Source organism: Maniola hyperantus, chromosome 26, assembly GCF_902806685.2.
Source record: "Maniola hyperantus chromosome 26, iAphHyp1.2, whole genome shotgun sequence".
NCBI lineage: Eukaryota > Metazoa > Arthropoda > Insecta > Lepidoptera > Nymphalidae > Maniola > Maniola hyperantus.
The window spans coordinates 7,144,814-7,161,147 of NC_048561.1; the positions used below are offsets into that span (position 1 = coordinate 7,144,814).

General features: G+C 41.5%; 1 protein-coding gene across 1 annotated transcript in view; it reads left to right on the forward strand.

The window, feature by feature from the left end:
• The window catches only part of Ide (Insulin degrading metalloproteinase), a 38,931-nt gene that overhangs the window by 10,449 nt on the left and 12,148 nt on the right, over positions 1-16,334 (forward strand). The window contains exons 7-18 of the mRNA XM_069507664.1: positions 1,895-2,017; positions 3,971-4,173; positions 5,553-5,638; positions 7,611-7,725; positions 9,084-9,221; positions 11,358-11,479; positions 12,245-12,329; positions 13,046-13,174; positions 13,641-13,723; positions 14,317-14,461; positions 14,876-15,031; positions 15,354-15,429. Coding sequence (XP_069363765.1) covers positions 1,895-2,017; positions 3,971-4,173; positions 5,553-5,638; positions 7,611-7,725; positions 9,084-9,221; positions 11,358-11,479; positions 12,245-12,329; positions 13,046-13,174; positions 13,641-13,723; positions 14,317-14,461; positions 14,876-15,031; positions 15,354-15,429 — 1,461 coding nt within the window. The remainder of the gene's footprint in view (positions 1-1,894; positions 2,018-3,970; positions 4,174-5,552; positions 5,639-7,610; positions 7,726-9,083; positions 9,222-11,357; positions 11,480-12,244; positions 12,330-13,045; positions 13,175-13,640; positions 13,724-14,316; positions 14,462-14,875; positions 15,032-15,353; positions 15,430-16,334) is intronic.

The window sequence follows — 16,334 nt, forward strand, 5'->3', positions numbered from 1 at the left end:
TTACCGACTATAGATACCACTTTCCGAACGCTATTGCTATGTCAAAGTCAAGCCGTGAATCCGTCAATGTCTGTACGTCACTGTCAGGTGTCAATCACAGAGTTGAAAATCATAATACATATTACAATCTGTAAATACGAATAATAAATTTAGAAACCGGGCTAACAAATCAGTATTTTAAGATTATGATAAAATAAACCTTTGAGCTTAGTAATTAGTACAGAAAAAAATATATATACAGATACGCTTAGATCGACATACATGTGACATGTTAGATGTACACAGCTAGCGAGCAAATAGAATTCATTTTTTAACAACTCTCTTGGAACGCATTTGAATAGGCCTGGTATCCATTGCCGCACTTGCGACTACTGCTGCAGCAGACGAGGCCTGCGTCACCACTTCAGTACTCGGAATAGCATCCAAATCACGTCTAGAGCCGATGCGGTGCCGCGTCTGGTCAGGTCCTAATACCAGGATGGTGCCATCCTTTGTCCAGCACCTGGGGACCCCGAAGCGTTGGCGTGCCGCTTGAAATAAGGCATGCCGACTTTTGGTCAGGAATTCTGACAATGTGATTCCGGAGCCTTTAAGATGTTTCTTCGCAAGCCATACCTTATCTTTCACAGAGAAGTCCTTGAATTTTACTAGTATAGCCCGGGGCTTGTCACCACTAGGCTGACCCAGCCGATGGGACCGGCTAATGGCCTCAGAAGAGATACCGGAAACTCCCAAGCGGTCAGACAATACCTTGACAATGCAAGCAGATGTGTCTTCCTTCTTCTCCTCCGCTACGCCGTGTACCAACAGAATCTTCCTCCGAGACCTCATCTCCATGTCATCATGTTGCCGGGTCAACAGTTCAACTTGCAGCTGCAGGTTCTCAAGAGCAGTTAGAACAAATGATCGGAATGAGTTGAACTGATGGTTGATGTCTGAAGTTGGACTCGACGCAGGAGTTGCAGTCCTCAACTCTGTCTGGAAGTCAGCCATCCTCAAGTTGAAGTGTTGCGTTAGATCTTCAATGGATTTTTTAATAGATTCCATAATTGAGGTTATGAAAGTGTGGTGTGTTGAAAACAATACTAACAGTTGTTCTGGATTATTATATCAGACCAAGCTGGCGGGAGCTGGGACGTCACAGGTACATTATAAATACTTTTACTTTGTTTAAACAATTAAAAATAATTGATAGCAGTAAAACACGTCAACTTTTACCTCCTACCCGCGAAAAAAAAACTACTACCAACTACTACTACAATGTTATTATACCGTACTATACAAGCCATTGCAGCCCCGTGCATTGCTGGAGCGAGTCAAATCCAAGCTTTTATATCGTTTACATAGTCTGCGACTGTATAATATACTTTTTTTAGGAGCATACTTTTAACACATTTTTTAAACTTGTGTGAAAGCAAGTCTCAAATTGCTTGTGGAATTTTATTATAAAACTAGCTTATGCTCGCGACTTCCGTCCGCGTGGACTACACAAATTTCAAACCCCTATTTCATCCCCTTAGAAGTTGAATTTCCAAAAATCCTTTCTTAGCGGATGCCTACGTCATAATAGCTATCTGCGTACCAAATTTCAGCCCGATCCGTCCAGTAGTTTGACCTGTGCGTTGATAGATCAGTCAGTCAGTCAGTCAGTCAGTCACCTTTTCCTTTTATATATTTAGATATTACACTCATTCCCACAAATGACTTTCGCACCTTCCAGAGGCGGAGCGCAGGAGTAAATCTCAAATCTCATGTCATACACTCATTATAATTCGCTGACGTTACGGAGTTCATGTAGAGAGCGTTTGTCGTATGTGAGGCGGTGCAGGTCGGGTGCCGGGTGGCTCTAATGAGCTATGACCTTTAAAAACCAAAATTTTATTTGTCCCTCCAGGCAATAGGGATACATTAGAAAGAATACCTAAAGAGAAGGGCATCGACGTGAGGAAGGAGCTGCTGAAGTTTCACAACAAGTGGTACTCCTCCAACATCATGACCCTCGTCGTTATGGGGAAAGGTTTGTACACTTGTTGTATCAGAAACTAGCCTTGTCTAATCCATATTCATCCTAATGTTTTTTTTTTTTTAAAGAATATTAGTCATTTTTTAAATGACATTTAAATGACATTAGTCATTTTTTAAATGACTAATGGCACCGATTCTAAGCACAACCTAATTTTAGAGTATTCGCACCCTCTTCTTACTATTGTAATATGAAAAGGACAGAAGCAGTTTGACATTTCTAAATTTAATTTTTAGATGGTAACACCCGTGATTTTAGCACGCACTCGCGAACCTACTGTTTAAATTTGTATTGTGCACTAAAATTTAGAGTCTTTAAATGTGAAAGTCATGTTCCGTTCCTTTTTTAGCATTAGTAAAAAGAAAAGGATGCAGATACTCTAAACTAAATTTATTAGATTATTTATTAGATTATTAGATTATTTATTAGTATTTATTAGATTATTTAATTAGAACGGCCATAAAGCCAATTATACTAATTAAACTACGAGTACAAACTAACATAAACATATAAAACTAACATAAATATATAACTAATAGTTTGCACAGTTTAAAAAAAAAAAGAATATTAGGTATGTTGAATGACTAATATTCCCCTTTCCTCTCCAATTAAGCGTCAGGCTTGTGATAGGAGTAGGTACGACAATAGTGCAACGGGCGGGGTTTGAACCGGCGACCTTTCGGTTTTCAGTCCACTCCTATACCGGTTGAGCTATTGAGGCTCTAAAATGTTATCTTCTAGATATATAAAACTCCTAACTGACTGACTGACTTATAGATATATCAACGCACATCCTAAACCGCTGGTCCTAGAGACATGAAATTTTGAGGGTGTGTTCTTTGTAAAGAGCAGGTAGGAAAGAAACTAGTAGTAGTAGTAGTAGACTAAGAAAGGATTTTTCGAAATTCCACCCCTAAGGGGGGTAAATAGGGGATGGAAGTTTGTATGAAAGTCTATCATTTTTGAACTTAAATCGATGAAAATTGGTATACAGGGTTTCGGTTACAAAAGAAAAAAATACGTAGGTTTTGCATTGACTTATATATTACTTCGTATGGACAGGGCTATTGAACAAACAAAATGGCACCGACTCAGTGGTGCTTTAGCACCAATGCAACCTCAGTAACGTCGGGATTTCAAACGGGTCGTTCATTAGTATCTAGTGGCTAGTTACCACCCTACCGGCAAAGCCGTGCCGCCAAGCGATTCAGCGTTCCGGTACGATGCCGTGTAGAAACCAAAGGGGTATGGGTTTAAAAAAAAAAAAACTGCCATACCCCTTCCAGGTTAGCCCGCTATCATCTTAGACTGCATCATCACTTACCACCAGGTGAGATTGCAGTCAAGGGCTAACTTGTATCTGAATAAAAAAAAATAAAAAAAAAAAATCTAAGAGGTGGCGCTGATTTATTTGGTTCCAAAACCGTGAATAATTGACCTTGACCATGTCTTGTCATTTATATCAATGAGGTACAGCCTGGTTATAGCCTGTATATGAAGAGCGTTTGTCAAAATGTATGTTTTCAATAGTTATATTGTACTAGCTGATGCCCGCGACTTCGTCTGCGTGGATTTAGGTTTTTGAAAATCCCGTGGGAACTTTTTAATTTTCCTTTCGCATTTTTTATTTTATTTTATTTTATTTTATTTTATTTTATTATAAAGGCACACAAAACAGGTTTCAGCTATAAATGGTCCAAATAAAAATAAAAAACAATAGATTAAGATCTAAGCGGTAACCCTTAATATGTGTACACAATAATTCTTAAATAAATATATGCACTAACTAACTGATAAGATACAATTTATAAAAACACAGAAAAAAGAAATACAAGAAAATTAACTATGAAAAATATACTTAAAATGGAGAAGATGGCAAAATGTTGATAAATATGTTTTTTAAATATGTTCAAATGCATTTGTAATATTAGTATGGATTTCCCCCAGAATCCTTGGATGAACTCGAAGCGATGGTGGTGAAGCTGTTCTCAGCAGTGGAGGACCGCTCAGTGACCGCCCCCTCATGGCCAGAGCACCCCTTCCCTCCCGCCTTGCGGCGCAAGAGGGCGTATTGCACCCCCGTCAAAGACCTCCGCTCCCTCTCCATAGACTTCCCCATACCCGACACCAGGAAACACTACAAGAGTGGGGTGAGTCTATTGCAGCTTATTTTTTTTAAATTATTTTTTTGATACGCTAAATTGTAACTACATTCATAATAATAAAAGGAAAAGGTGACTGACTGACTGACTGACTAAATGACTGACTGACTGACTGACTGATCTATCAACGCACAGCTCAAACTACGGAACGGATCGGGCTGAAATTTGGCATGCAGATAGCTATTATGACGTAGGCATCCGCTAAGAAAGGATTTTTGAAAATTCAACTCCTTAGGGGGTGAAATAGGGGTTTGAAATTTAGTAGTCCACGCGGACGAAGTCGCGAGCATAAGCTAGTTCATAATAATTCAAAATTGGTTACAAATAATTCTAGTACTATTACAACTATCAATATTATGGGCACCTTTGGCTAACCTTAAATAAATAAATAAATAAATAACAATATTTTTTATTTAATTAAACTTTTACAAGTATTTTTGAATTAATTTGAATCGAGAGTTTTCTATAACTGCATTTAAAGCGAAAAATGCTAAGAAAATCTGAACTGTTTTGGACCAGATCTGGCTTGGCACCGTTAAGTCCAGTCCGATCAAAATTCCAGCAATTAATGATGTTTTTAATAACTCCTACCAAATCTTTCATAAATGTATAGAAATTCTTCAACCTATATATATATATAATTATTGCCAGATAATTGATGCCAGCGTCAAAACAGCAGTCGCAGTCGCGACAGTCGGTTAGACAGTTGTAGGCAGTGGCGTGCAATTCATAGAAGCATAAAAGTGCTGCTTACCCTAGTTGAAAAAATGAAAATGAAAATGAAAATCTTTTTTATTCGTATAAACTTTTACAAGTGCTTACGAATAGTCGGATGCATCTACCACTGGTTCGGAATGCCTTTCCTGCCGAGAAGAACCAGTAAGAAACTCGGCGGTTGCTCTTTTCAAATATTTGATATAGGTACAAAATTATGCCATCTATAAAATAGTATTTGCAGTCTTGTGCGTTGCTGGAACGAGCTGCAGGTCAAATCCACGCTCTTTTCTCATTTAGATAATCTTCCTCTTGAAATGACCAGTGCCCATTTTTCTTTATGACCTGCCATTCAGTAGGTCTATATAAGGTGTATCTAAGGCCTATCTTACTAATGCTTACCCTGGCTTCGAACTCTGTGCACGCCACTGGTTGTAGGCAGTCAGTTAGATAGTAGCAGGCGGTTGTAGACAATCGCATTCAGTCGGTCAGGCAGTCACAGATAAATATGCAGACAGTCGGTCAGACAGTCGCAATTTGTCAGTCAGACAGTCGCAGTCAGTTGGTCAGACAGTCACAGACAGTCGCAAGCAGTCTGCCCGACAAACAAGTAAATATTGCTCAGTTAGTCTTACGCTTGTGTTTTCTTCTAGCCAGGCCACTATATATCCCACCTGCTGGGACACGAGGGTCCCGGCAGTCTGCTGTCCACGCTGAAGGTCCGAGGCTGGTGTAACAGGTGAGGAAAATGTGGCCAAAAATGCATGGACTCCTCTAATTCCTCAGAATATCTCAACAGTCGCATCTGAAAATCAGCCTCCTGCATCTTATGTGTGTTGACGCATATGATGCAGGACATTACACTGAGCCGTACACCCATGTGGCATGTCACAGATGAAAATCAGCCTCCTGCATCTTATGTGTGTTGACGCATATGATGCAGGACATTACACTGAGCCGTACACCCATGTGGCATGTCACAGATGAAAATCAGCCTCCTGCATCTTATGTGTGTTGACGCATATGATGCAGGACATTACACTGAGCCGTACACCCATGTGGCATGTCACAGATGAAAATCAGCCTCCTGCATCTTATGTGTGTTGACGCATATGATGCAGGACATTACACTGAGCCGTACACCCATGTGGCATGTCACAGATGAAAATCAGCCTCCTGCATCTTATGTGTGTTGACGCATATGATGCAGGACATTACACTGAGCCGTACACCCATGTGGCATGTCACAGATGAAAATCAGCCTCCTGCATCTTATGTGTGTTGACGCATATGATGCAGGACATTACACTGAGCCGTACACCCATGTGGCATGTCACAGATGAAAATCAGCCTCCTGCATCTTATGTGTGTTGACGCATATGATGCAGGACATTACACTGAGCCGTACACCCATGTGGCATGTCACAGATGAAAATCAGCCTCCTGCATCTTATGTGTGTTGACGCATATGATGCAGGACATTACACTGAGCCGTACACCCATGTGGCATGTCACAGATGAAAATCAGCCTCCTGCATCTTATGTGTGTTGACGCATATGATGCAGGACATTACACTGAGCCGTACACCCATGTGGCATGTCACAGATGAAAATCAGCCTCCTGCATCTTATGTGTGTTGACGCATATGATGCAGGACATTACACTGAGCCGTACACCCATGTGGCATGTCACAGATGAAAATCAGCCTCCTGCATCTTATGTGTGTTGACGCATATGATGCAGGACATTACACTGAGCCGTACACCCATGTGGCATGTCACAGATGAAAATCAGCCTCCTGCATCTTATGTGTGTTGACGCATATGATGCAGGACATTACACTGAGCCGTACACCCATGTGGCATGTCACAGATGAAAATCAGCCTCCTGCATCTTATGTGTGTTGACGCATATGATGCAGGACATTACACTGAGCCGTACACCCATGTGGCATGTCACAGATGAAAATCAGCCTCCTGCATCTTATGTGTGTTGACGCATATGATGCAGGACATTACACTGAGCCGTACACCCATGTGGCATGTCACAGATGAAAATCAGCCTCCTGCATCTTATGTGTGTTGACGCATATGATGCAGGACATTACACTGAGCCGTACACCCATGTGGCATGTCACAGATGAAAATCAGCCTCCTGCATCTTATGTGTGTTGACGCATATGATGCAGGACATTACACTGAGCCGTACACCCATGTGGCATGTCACAGATGAAAATGTTACACTTGTACTTTGTTTTTATCTGTGACACCAACAACAAATAAATGCATTTTGCAAGATATTGTGGCTAATTCCGTTGTACACAATCTCTAAACTAAACTAAAATGACACGTCTAAATCTATTGCTATCCCTTTCATATTGTTGCTTGCGGAAAAAGATAGCACTAGATTTAGACCGGTTAATTTAGTTTAGTTTAGAGACTGTGTACAAGAGAATCGGCCCCATTATTTGCTTTTTATTATATCCATACTTAATATTATAAATGCGAAAGTGTGTCTGTCTGTCTCCTGGCCTTTCACGGCCCAACCGTTCAACCGATTTTGACGAAATTTGGTATAGAGATAGCTTGCATCCCGGGGAAGGACATAGGCTATTTATCCCGGAAAATCAAAGAGTTCCCATGGGATTTTTAAAAACCTAAATCCACGCAGACGAAGTCGCGGGTATCATCTAGTTTTTTATAATTTCCAGTCTAGTGGGCGGTACTCGCATCGGCGCCCGCGGGTTTGGCTTCTTCGGCGTGCAAGTTGACCTCACGGAGGACGGGGTCAAGCATATCGACGAGATCGTTGACCTCGTGTTCCAGGTAAAGTAAAGCCGGAAACTAATTATCGCACGCGGCGGATCAATAGCTCAATAGCTCAATAGCTCAACCGGTAAAGGAGTGGACTGAAAACCGAAAGGTCGCCGGTTCAAACCACGCCCGTTGCACTATTGTCGTACCTACTCCTAGCACAAGCTTGACGCTTAGTTGGTGGGGAAAGGGGAATATTAGTCATTCAATATGGCTAATATTCTTTAAAAAAAAAACTTGGCAAACTATCGGACGTGAGTAGTGGGCCGTCCTTGAGCGCTCGAACGAGGGTTTGTCCTTCTAGCATCTTAGGATGAGATCTATAGAGCGCACTCTGACTTAGCTTAGACTTCACCATCAACCGATAGACGTCCACAGCTGGACATAGGTCTCTTGTAAGTTGTAGGGACTTCCACACGCCACGGTCTTGCGCCGCCGCCATCCAGCGGCTCCCTGCGACTCGTCTGATGTCGTCCGTCCACCTAGTGGGAGGTCTTCCAACGCTGCGTCTTCCGGTGCGAGGTCGCCATTCCTGCACCTTGGGACCCCAACTTCCCAATTATCGGTTAAAATGTACAGTAAACTGTACAAACTATCGGACGTGAGTAGTGGGCCGTCCTAGAGCGCTTGAACGGGGGTTTGTCCTGCTAGCATCTTAGGATGAGATCTATAGAGCGCTGACTCAGTTTAAACTTAAGACATAGTTAAAACGAAACAGAGCTATAAATCGCCTCTATAATGGAGAGTGTTCGGAAGAGTTGTTTGATCTCATTCCATCCTCCTTTTTCTACAACCGCACCGCACGCCACCGCAATCAATTCCACCCTCACCACCTGGGTTTCTACAGCACTTCGACCACCCGTTGTGCCAGATCCTTCTTTCCACGCACAAGCAAACTGTGGAATCAACTCCAAGTGGAGAGCCTCAATAACTCAATCGCTAAAGGAGTGGACTGAAAACCGAAAGATCGACGGTTCAAACCCCGCCCGTTGCCCTATTGTCGTACCTACTCCTAGCACAAGCCTGACGCTTAGTTGGAGAGGAAAGGGGAATATTAGTCATTTACCATAGCTAATATTCTTTTTAAAAAAAAAAAAAAAAAAACTCCCATCAGCGGTGTTCCCACTAGATTACAACATGTTGTTATTCAAGGGGCGGACCAACAAATTCCTAAAAGGCCGGCAACGCATCGACGGTTCCTCTGGTGCTGCAAATGTTCATGGGCGGCGGTAATCACTTAACATCAGGTGACCCGCCTGCTCGTTTGCTCGCTATCTCTGTTAAAAAAAAACCGGCCAAGTGCGAGTCAGGCTTGCGTATATATATATATATATATAGTCTGTTTATATTCTGTAACGTTTGTTTGACAGTACATAGCAATGCTGAAGGCCGAGGGTCCAAAACGTTGGATTTGGGAAGAACAAAAGGATCTCATGGCGATGGAATTTCGTTTCAAAGATGCTCAGGAGCCGCGCGCTTTGGTCGTCGGCCACGTGCATCTGTTGCAGGTAACATATCATCCTTAGGAGGAACTAACTGACTGACACTAACGTCCAAAACTTTGGATATGGGAAGAGCAAAAGGATCTCATGGCGATGGAGTTTCGTTTCAAAGATGCTCAGGAGCCACGCGCTTTGGTCGTCGGCCACGTGCATCTGTTGCAGGTAACATATCATCCTTAGGAGGAACTAACTGACTGACACTAACATCCAAAACGTTGGATATGGGAAGAGCAGAAGGATCTCATGGCGATGGAGTTTCGTTTCAAAGATGCTCAGGAGCCGCGCGCTTTGGTCGTCGGCCACGTGCATCTGTTGCAGGTAACATATCATCCTTAGGAGGAACTAACTGACTGACACTAACATCCAAAACGTTGGATATGGGAAGAGCAGAAGGATCTCATGGCGATGGAGTTTCGTTTCAAAGATGCTCAGGAGCCGCGCGCTTTGGTCGTCGGCCACGTGCATCTGTTGCAGGTAACATATCATCCTTAGGAGGAACTAACTGACTGACACTAACATCCAAAACGTTGGATATGGGAAGAGCAGAAGGATCTCATGGCGATGGAGTTTCGTTTCAAAGATGCTCAGGAGCCGCGCGCTTTGGTCGTCGGCCACGTGCATCTGTTGCAGGTAACATATCATCCTTAGGAGGAACTAACTGACTGACACTAACATCCAAAACGTTGGATATGGGAAGAGCAGAAGGATCTCATGGCGATGGAATTTCGTTTCAAAGATGCTCAGGAGCCGCGCGCTTTGGTCGTCGGGCACGTGCATCTGTTGCAGGTAACATATCATCCTTAGGAGGAACTAACTGACTGACACTAACGTCCAAAACTTTGGATATGGGAAGAGCAAAAGGATCTCAATCAAAAAATCATTAGTTTTTCTTCATTTTTAGCTATTTTTAGCGTTCCGTATATAAACACTAGCTTATGCTCGCGACTTCGTCCGCGTGGACTACACAAATTTCTAACCCCTATTTCAACTCTTTAGGGGTTGAATTTTCAAAAATCCTTTCTTAGCGGATGCCTACGTTATAATATTAGCTATCTGCATTCCAAATTTCAGCCCGATCCGTCCAGTAGTTTGAGCTGTGCGTTGATAGATCAGTCAGTCAGTCAGCGTCACTTTTTCCTTTTATATATTTAGATTTGGTCTCGATGCTTCCTGCATATAAGAGGAAAACTCATGAGCTGCTTATAAATAAATGTTATTACAACATCTCGGAATTTTTGATTGATGAGCTCAAATAATTTGTCTAAAATAATATCTAAATAATGTAAATCTGATGACTTAGATTAGATGACTGAAATAAATTATGATCTTGGAGTGCAATAGTTAGGTATCCCCTCTGTATGACATGTAAAATTTAAATGACTGTTTTTATTTCTATTTTTTTTTTCTCTTGTTTTTGTATGACTTAATTAATTTACTTTCTGAAATATTATGTAATTTTAAAGATTTTGTAATTTATATGTACTTCATGTTTCTAAAATTTAACTGTAATGTAATATTTAATTTATTTATCTTACCAAACTTTACTTTCTCATCCACACCTTGCGAGCTATTTTATTTTATTTTATTTTTTCTTTATTATACTTACAAAAAAAAAAAAAACTATCGTACAATTTTCCTATTCTTACAATTTACAACATCTATTTCAATGTATTATTTCTTATTTCTTCTTTTATGTCCTATATCACTTAATAAATTTAAAAACTGTAAACACTTTATTTCATTTTATTTATCCATTTACTCGCCAACTTTATATATTCTATGCCACTGACGTTTAGGTAATATTTAAAAGGCGGTCACTGAAAATCAGCGTTGGGGCGTCTGGTACCTCAGATATTTGCTCTAGAGGTGTGTGTCTGAGGGGCCCGACGTCTCAACACAAGCTGAGTGGCCTACCTGTTCGAGGTATTGCACTGCTGTACAGGACGATATTGCCTACACCATGTACCACCTATATACCTCGAATAAACATTATTCTATTCTATTCTATTTAAATATTCATACACCAATATTCTAAGGTAGAATGCATAAGGCTCGCCAACTAATTTTATAACCATGTTATGTCACCTGCATTCTTATGAATAAATTTATTATTATTATAATAGAATTATTATTTGTCCTCAGGAGTTTCCAATGCAGGACATACTCAGCGCATACTATCTGCTGACTGAGTGGAGACCGGACCTCATAGACGAGTTACTGTCTCTACTCACGCCTGAGAACGTGCGAGTGGGCATCGTGGCCAAGTTAGTACGTTTTTGTCTTGTTTTTGTCGAAAACTTATCAAATTAGATACTATTTTTTTTAAGTAAGATAGCTATACCAAGTGAGGTATCATATATCATACCTGTAAATTCAAAAACAGATTTTTATTTATTTTTATGCATAATAGTTTTTGATTTATCGTATAAAATACCGGAGTGCGGAACCCTCGGTGCGCGAGTCTGATTCGCACTTGGCTGGTTTTTAATGTTGCCTTTTTTAAATTCAGATACAAGTTAGCCCTTATAAATACTATCTGTCCCGGCTTACTCACGTGTGTAGTCGACGTTAGCCCGACTAGTTTCGAACCCATCCGGGGTCCTTTTTCAAGGGAGTCCGTCCGCGCACGCGCCGCGGTTTTGACTCAACGTGCAACGTCGCGCGTGCGCGGACGGACTCCCTTGAAAAAGGACCCCGGATGGGTTCGAAACTAGTCGGGCTAACGTCGACTACACACGTGAGTAAGCCGGGACAGATAGTATTTATAATGGAAATCACTCACGGTAGTTTAAACGCTAAAATAAGTTAGCCCTTGACTGCAATCCCACCTGGTGGTAAGTGACGATGCAGTCTAAGATGATAGCGGGCTAACCTGGAAGTAGTATGGCAGTTATTATTAAACCCATACCCATTTGGTTTCTACACGGCATCGTACCGGAATGCTTAATCGCATGGCGGTAGGGTGGTAACTAGCCACGGCCGAAGCCTCCCACCGGACAAAAAGTTGCCTACAGAAAATACTGTTGCAGATGCTTCGAGAAGAAATGCACTCAAACAGAGCCGTGGTACGGAACCAAGTATCTGCAGGAGGACATCGAGGAGGCGAAACTGAAGGTTTTCTTTTTTTCTTTTTTTCTTTTTAGGGTTCCGTACCTCAAAAGGAAATATGGGGGGGACTTCCACTCCACATTAGGGGTGCTTTGTGACTCGGTCGATGTCGTCTGTCCACCTGGTGGAGGGGTCTTCCAACGCTGCGTATTCTGGTGTAAGGTCGCCATTCTAGCGCCTTGGAACCCCAACGTCTATCGGTTTTTAGAGTTCCGTACCTCAGAAGGAAAAATGGAACTCTTATAGGATCACTTTGTTGTTGTTTGTCTGTCTGTCTGTCAAGAAACTTAGAGGGTACTTCTCGTTGACCTAGAATCATGAAATTTGGCAGGTAGGTAGATCTTATAACAGACTTAAAGGAAAAAATATGAAAACCGTAAATTTATGGTTACATCACGAAAAAAAATTTAAATGTATTCATGAACTAATAATTAGTATTTTCAATTTTCGAAGTAAGATAACTATATCAAGTGGGGTATCATATGAAAGGACTTTACTTGTACATTCTAAAACAGATTTTTTTTTATTTTTATGCATCATAGTTTTTGATTTATCGTGCAAAATGTCGGAAAAATATGACTGTAGTACGGAACCCTCTGTGCGCGAGTCTGACTCGCACTTGGCCGGTTTTTTCCCACAACTCTATGACCACAATGCTTTATGACTCAGTTCGCACGATCGTAATGACTCAACTATAATATTAAAAGTACCTTTATCTTCAGGAGTGGAAGTCAGTCACCCCAACGAAGGAGCTGCACCTCCCTCCCCCGAACGAGTTCATCCCCACCAAGCTGGACCTGGAGACCAGCCCAGACCCCACCGCTGATGCCATAGCCCCCACCATTATTAAGGTAACTATGGTGTTTACTATAGTATGTATAGTAAACTAGCTGATGCTGTTATATATCACTTGCTTTAACGGTGAAGAAAAACATCGTGGGGAAACCTGCATGCCTGAGAGTTCTCCATTATGTGCTCAAAGGTGTGTGAATTTTGCCAAACTGCATTGGGCCACAGCGTGCTGATTATGGCCATTTTTATTTTGAGAGGAGGCCATTGCTCAGTAGTGGGCCGGCGATGGGTTGCTCATGCTGAGTTTGTTGTGGGCTCTTCTCAGACCTGGGCGCGTTTGGAACCCTCGTAGCTTTAGTTTTAAGTTTGCGTAATAATTATCACCACTATATCTTAGAAATCCAACATCTGACCTTCAAAAAGAGTTATTAATTACCTATTTTGAATAAATCATTTGACTTTGACTTTGATAATGATGATGATGAACCGGCAACCGAAGTCGTTACCAAAGGTTTTCTGTTTCAGGATACTCCTCTGATGAGGCTATGGTATAAGCGGGACAACGAGTTCCTACTGCCAAAGGCTTTCATTACTTTGGATTTAGTCAGGTGAGTTTAAAAACCTACTAATATTATAGATGCGAAAGTGTGTCTGTCTGTCGGTCTGTCAAGAAACCTACAGGGTACTTCCCGTTGACCTAGAATAATGAAATTAAGCAGGTAGGTAGGTCTTATAGCAGGCTTAAAGGAAAAAATCTGAAAACCGTGAATTTATGGTTACATCACGATAAAAAATTAAAATGTGTTCGTGAATAAATATTAGTATTTTCAATTTTCGAAGTAAGATAACTATATCAAGTGGGGTATCATATGAAAGGTCTTCACCTGTGCATTTTAAAACAGATTTTCATTCATTTTATGCATCATAGTTTTTGAATTATCGTGCAAAATGTCGAAAAAATACGACTGTATCACGGAACCCTCGTTGCGCGAGCCTGACTCGCACTTGGCCGGTTTTTATATAGTTAAATCTACTGAACACTCAACTCATAATGTTACACCTTTCCAAAGGTACCCGCAGTACCAACTCAGTTGGTGAATTTTTTTTGCCCCCCCCGCACAAAAAATTCACCAAAATAAACAGACAGACAAGAAAGCGAGTTAATAAGAACGTGAGACCATTAATTTTTTTTTTTTTTTAGCCCCCTAGCGTACGCGGACCCTGTAAACTGCAACCTGACCTCCATCTGGGTGTTGCTGCTCAGGGACTCGTTGCAGCAGTTCGCGTACGCGGCAGAACTAGCCGGGCTGCGCTGGAGTGTGGGCAACGCTAAATACGGACTTAGTGTGAGTCAAAATATGCTATTTTTAAATATATAAAACAAGATTTGTACGCTCGCTTCGCTTTCGTTTTTTACAAGACTCCCAAAAAAGGGAATGTATAGGGAATCAAGGTTCATGTAGTTTTTTTTAGGTATCTCGCGATCATTGCAGTCCAATTTCACTCATAACAGCAGCTTGAGAGAGACAGCAAATGAACTGTCGCATTGCTACTGCTGTCGCGTTGCTGTCGCTACTGCAACGTTTTACGTAATCACCCTCAACTTACTAAGTCACTTGATATTAAGTGATTACCGCCGCCCATGAACATTTGCAGCACCGGAGGAACCGCCAATGCGTTATGAACTTGCGAACCGCCGAAGTCGCAGCAATAAGCTAGTACGACTTTAGAGAAGAAACCTAAATAGGTGAAACTTTCAGATAACGATAGACGGCTACGACGACAAGCAGCACGTGTTACTGGAGAAGATAATAGACCACATCGTCACCTTCAAAGCGGACCCACAACGTTTCGAGATCATGAAGGAGAACCACATCCGCGCCATTAAGAACTTTGAGGCCGAACAGCCGTACCAGGTGAGCAATTCTACAAGGAGACACTGACTGACTGACAAGATAGACGGCTACGACGACAAGCAGCAAGTGAGTACAACGAAATATATGCATATGACGGCAGCGCCGTCGTTTTATTGTAAACACTGCTCAACGACCGATTACGTCATCCTTCCCACCGTTGTTGTAAGACTATAAAATCGAATGAGCTGTGTAACCTTCCCTTTGGTTTCTACACGGCATCGTACCGGAACGCTAAATCGCTTAGTGGCACGGCTTTGCCGGTAGGGTGGTAACTAACCACGGCCAAAGCCTCCCACCGGACAAAAATATAATTTTGTTTCAGCATGCAGTGTACCAACAAGCCCTCAGCCTTTCAGATTTGGTGTGGACCCGAAGTCAACTAGTTGATGCGGCTGAGAGTAAGCACTATACTATTTATATCTCTACTAGCTTATGCTCGCGACTTCATCCGTGTGGACTACACAAATGTCAAACCCCTATTTCAAATCCTTTTTAGCGAATGCCTTCGTCATAATAGCTATCTGCATGCCAAATTTCAGCCTGATCCGTCCAGTAGTGTGAGCTGTGCGTTGGTAGATCAGTCAGTCACCTTTTCCTTTTATATATTTAGAAGTTTAGAAGATAACAATGAAAATTCTACTAAAGGCTGGAGTGACAAGAATTTAATTTTGGGTATATGGTGTACCCAATACGGCAGTGTCTGACCACGGTCCACAATTCAATATTTATTATTTTTTCAGTTTTAGAAAAGATCGTGTGTTGTTTGTGTTAAAAAATTATGGTTAAAAAATAAAGATTCCGACGAATTGAGAACCTCCTCCTTTTTTTTAAAGTCGTCTTAACAAACAAAAATAGTTGAACTCTAAATGATATTGACAGAATCCTACAAATATTAAGATTGTACTAGCTGAGGCCCGCGACTTTGTTCGCTTGGAATTAGGTTTTCCAGTCCAGTAGTGTGAGCTGTGCGTTGATAGATCAGTCAGTCAGTCACCTTTTGCTTTTATATATTTAGATTATTTTATGATTTGACATTAGCTAATATTAAAACGTATAATTCGACTAAAGGGGAGGGGTGGCGGGGGGGGGGGGGGAGTTGCTTCCAAACGCTGCGGTTTCCGGTGCGAGGGCTTCCGGAAATGCGAAAATATAACATAAGTCCCTACAAGTGACCTATGTTTTGTTCTGGATCTCATTACAGAAAATGTAGATTTGTAATTTTATACAAACTTGTTGTATCTTCCACTGAGTACCGAGTAGAGATATGAAATTAGAAAATAAGTGCTCGGACATGAACAAACTT